General features: G+C 44.1%; 1 protein-coding gene across 1 annotated transcript; it reads right to left on the reverse strand.

Moving 5' to 3' along the window:
- Positions 1-264: 264 nt before the first annotated feature.
- Positions 265-597, reverse strand: LOC138895764 (uncharacterized). Its single transcript, XM_070180489.1, has one exon. The coding sequence runs from the start codon at positions 595-597 to the stop codon at positions 265-267; it is 333 nt and encodes a 110-aa protein (XP_070036590.1).
- Between the last annotated feature and the right edge of the window lie 457 nt (positions 598-1,054).

Consider the following 1,054-nt stretch of genomic DNA (forward strand, 5'->3'; position numbering starts at 1 on the left):
CCGCATCTTGTCCTCTACGGAGGCCACTCCCACTTTGTCCCGAATAGCTTCATTCCTAATTTTATCTCTCCTAGTATACCCACTCATCCATCTCAATATCCTCATTTATGCTATATTCATCTTTTGTATATGTGAGTTCTTAATTGGCCAACACTCCGCCCCATAAATCATAGTTGGTCGAACCACAACTCTTTAGAATTTACCTTTAAGTCTTGGCGGCACATTTTTATCACATAAGACACCGGACGCAAGCCTTCATTTCATCTATCCCACTCCAATACGATGTGTGATAACCTCGTCGATCTCCCCATTACCCTGGATAATAGACCCGAGATACTTGAAACTACCTTTCTTGGGGATAACTTGAATATAAAGCTTCAGATCCACGTGAGACTCATGAGCCCCGACACTGAATTTGCACTCTAAGTATTCTGTCTTAGTCCTGTTCAACTTGAAACCTTTAGACTCTAAGGCCTGTCTCCAAACCTCCAACCTTGCATTGACCGCTCTTCGCGTCTCGTCGATAAACACTATATCATCAGCAAATAGCATGCACCATGGCACTTCACCCTGTATGTGCTGCGTCAGCACGTCCATCGTCAAGGCAAATATACACGGGCTAATAGTCGATCCCTGGTGCAACCCATCACCACTGGAAAGTGCTCCGAGTCCCCTCTCATAGTCCTCACCCGAGTCTTAGCACCATAATTTATATCCTTAATCACACTAGTGTACGCTATCAGAATGCCGCTAGCCTCCAGACACCTCCCTAAAACTTCCCTTGACACTTTATCGTATGATTTTTCAAGGTCGATAAACACCATGTGCAAGTCCTTTTTCCTTTCCCGATATTGCTCCACTAATATACTCACCAGATGAATAGCTTCCATAATCGAGCGTCCTGGCATGAATCCGAACTGGTTTTCAGAAATAGACATGCTACTCCTCATCTTGACCTCCACCACCCTCTCCCAAATCTTCATAGTGTGGCTCAATAGCTTTATACCCCTATAATTGCTGCAAATTTAGATATCACCCTTGTTCTTGTACAACG

This window comes from Nicotiana tomentosiformis, chromosome 7, assembly GCF_000390325.3.
Source record: "Nicotiana tomentosiformis chromosome 7, ASM39032v3, whole genome shotgun sequence".
NCBI lineage: Eukaryota > Viridiplantae > Streptophyta > Magnoliopsida > Solanales > Solanaceae > Nicotiana > Nicotiana tomentosiformis.

Bases quoted from the DNA above. Each gene is read 5' to 3' on its own strand.
- LOC138895764 (XM_070180489.1), bottom strand. From the start codon at position 597: ATGGACGTGCTGACGCAGCACATACAGGGTGAAGTGCCATGGTGCATG.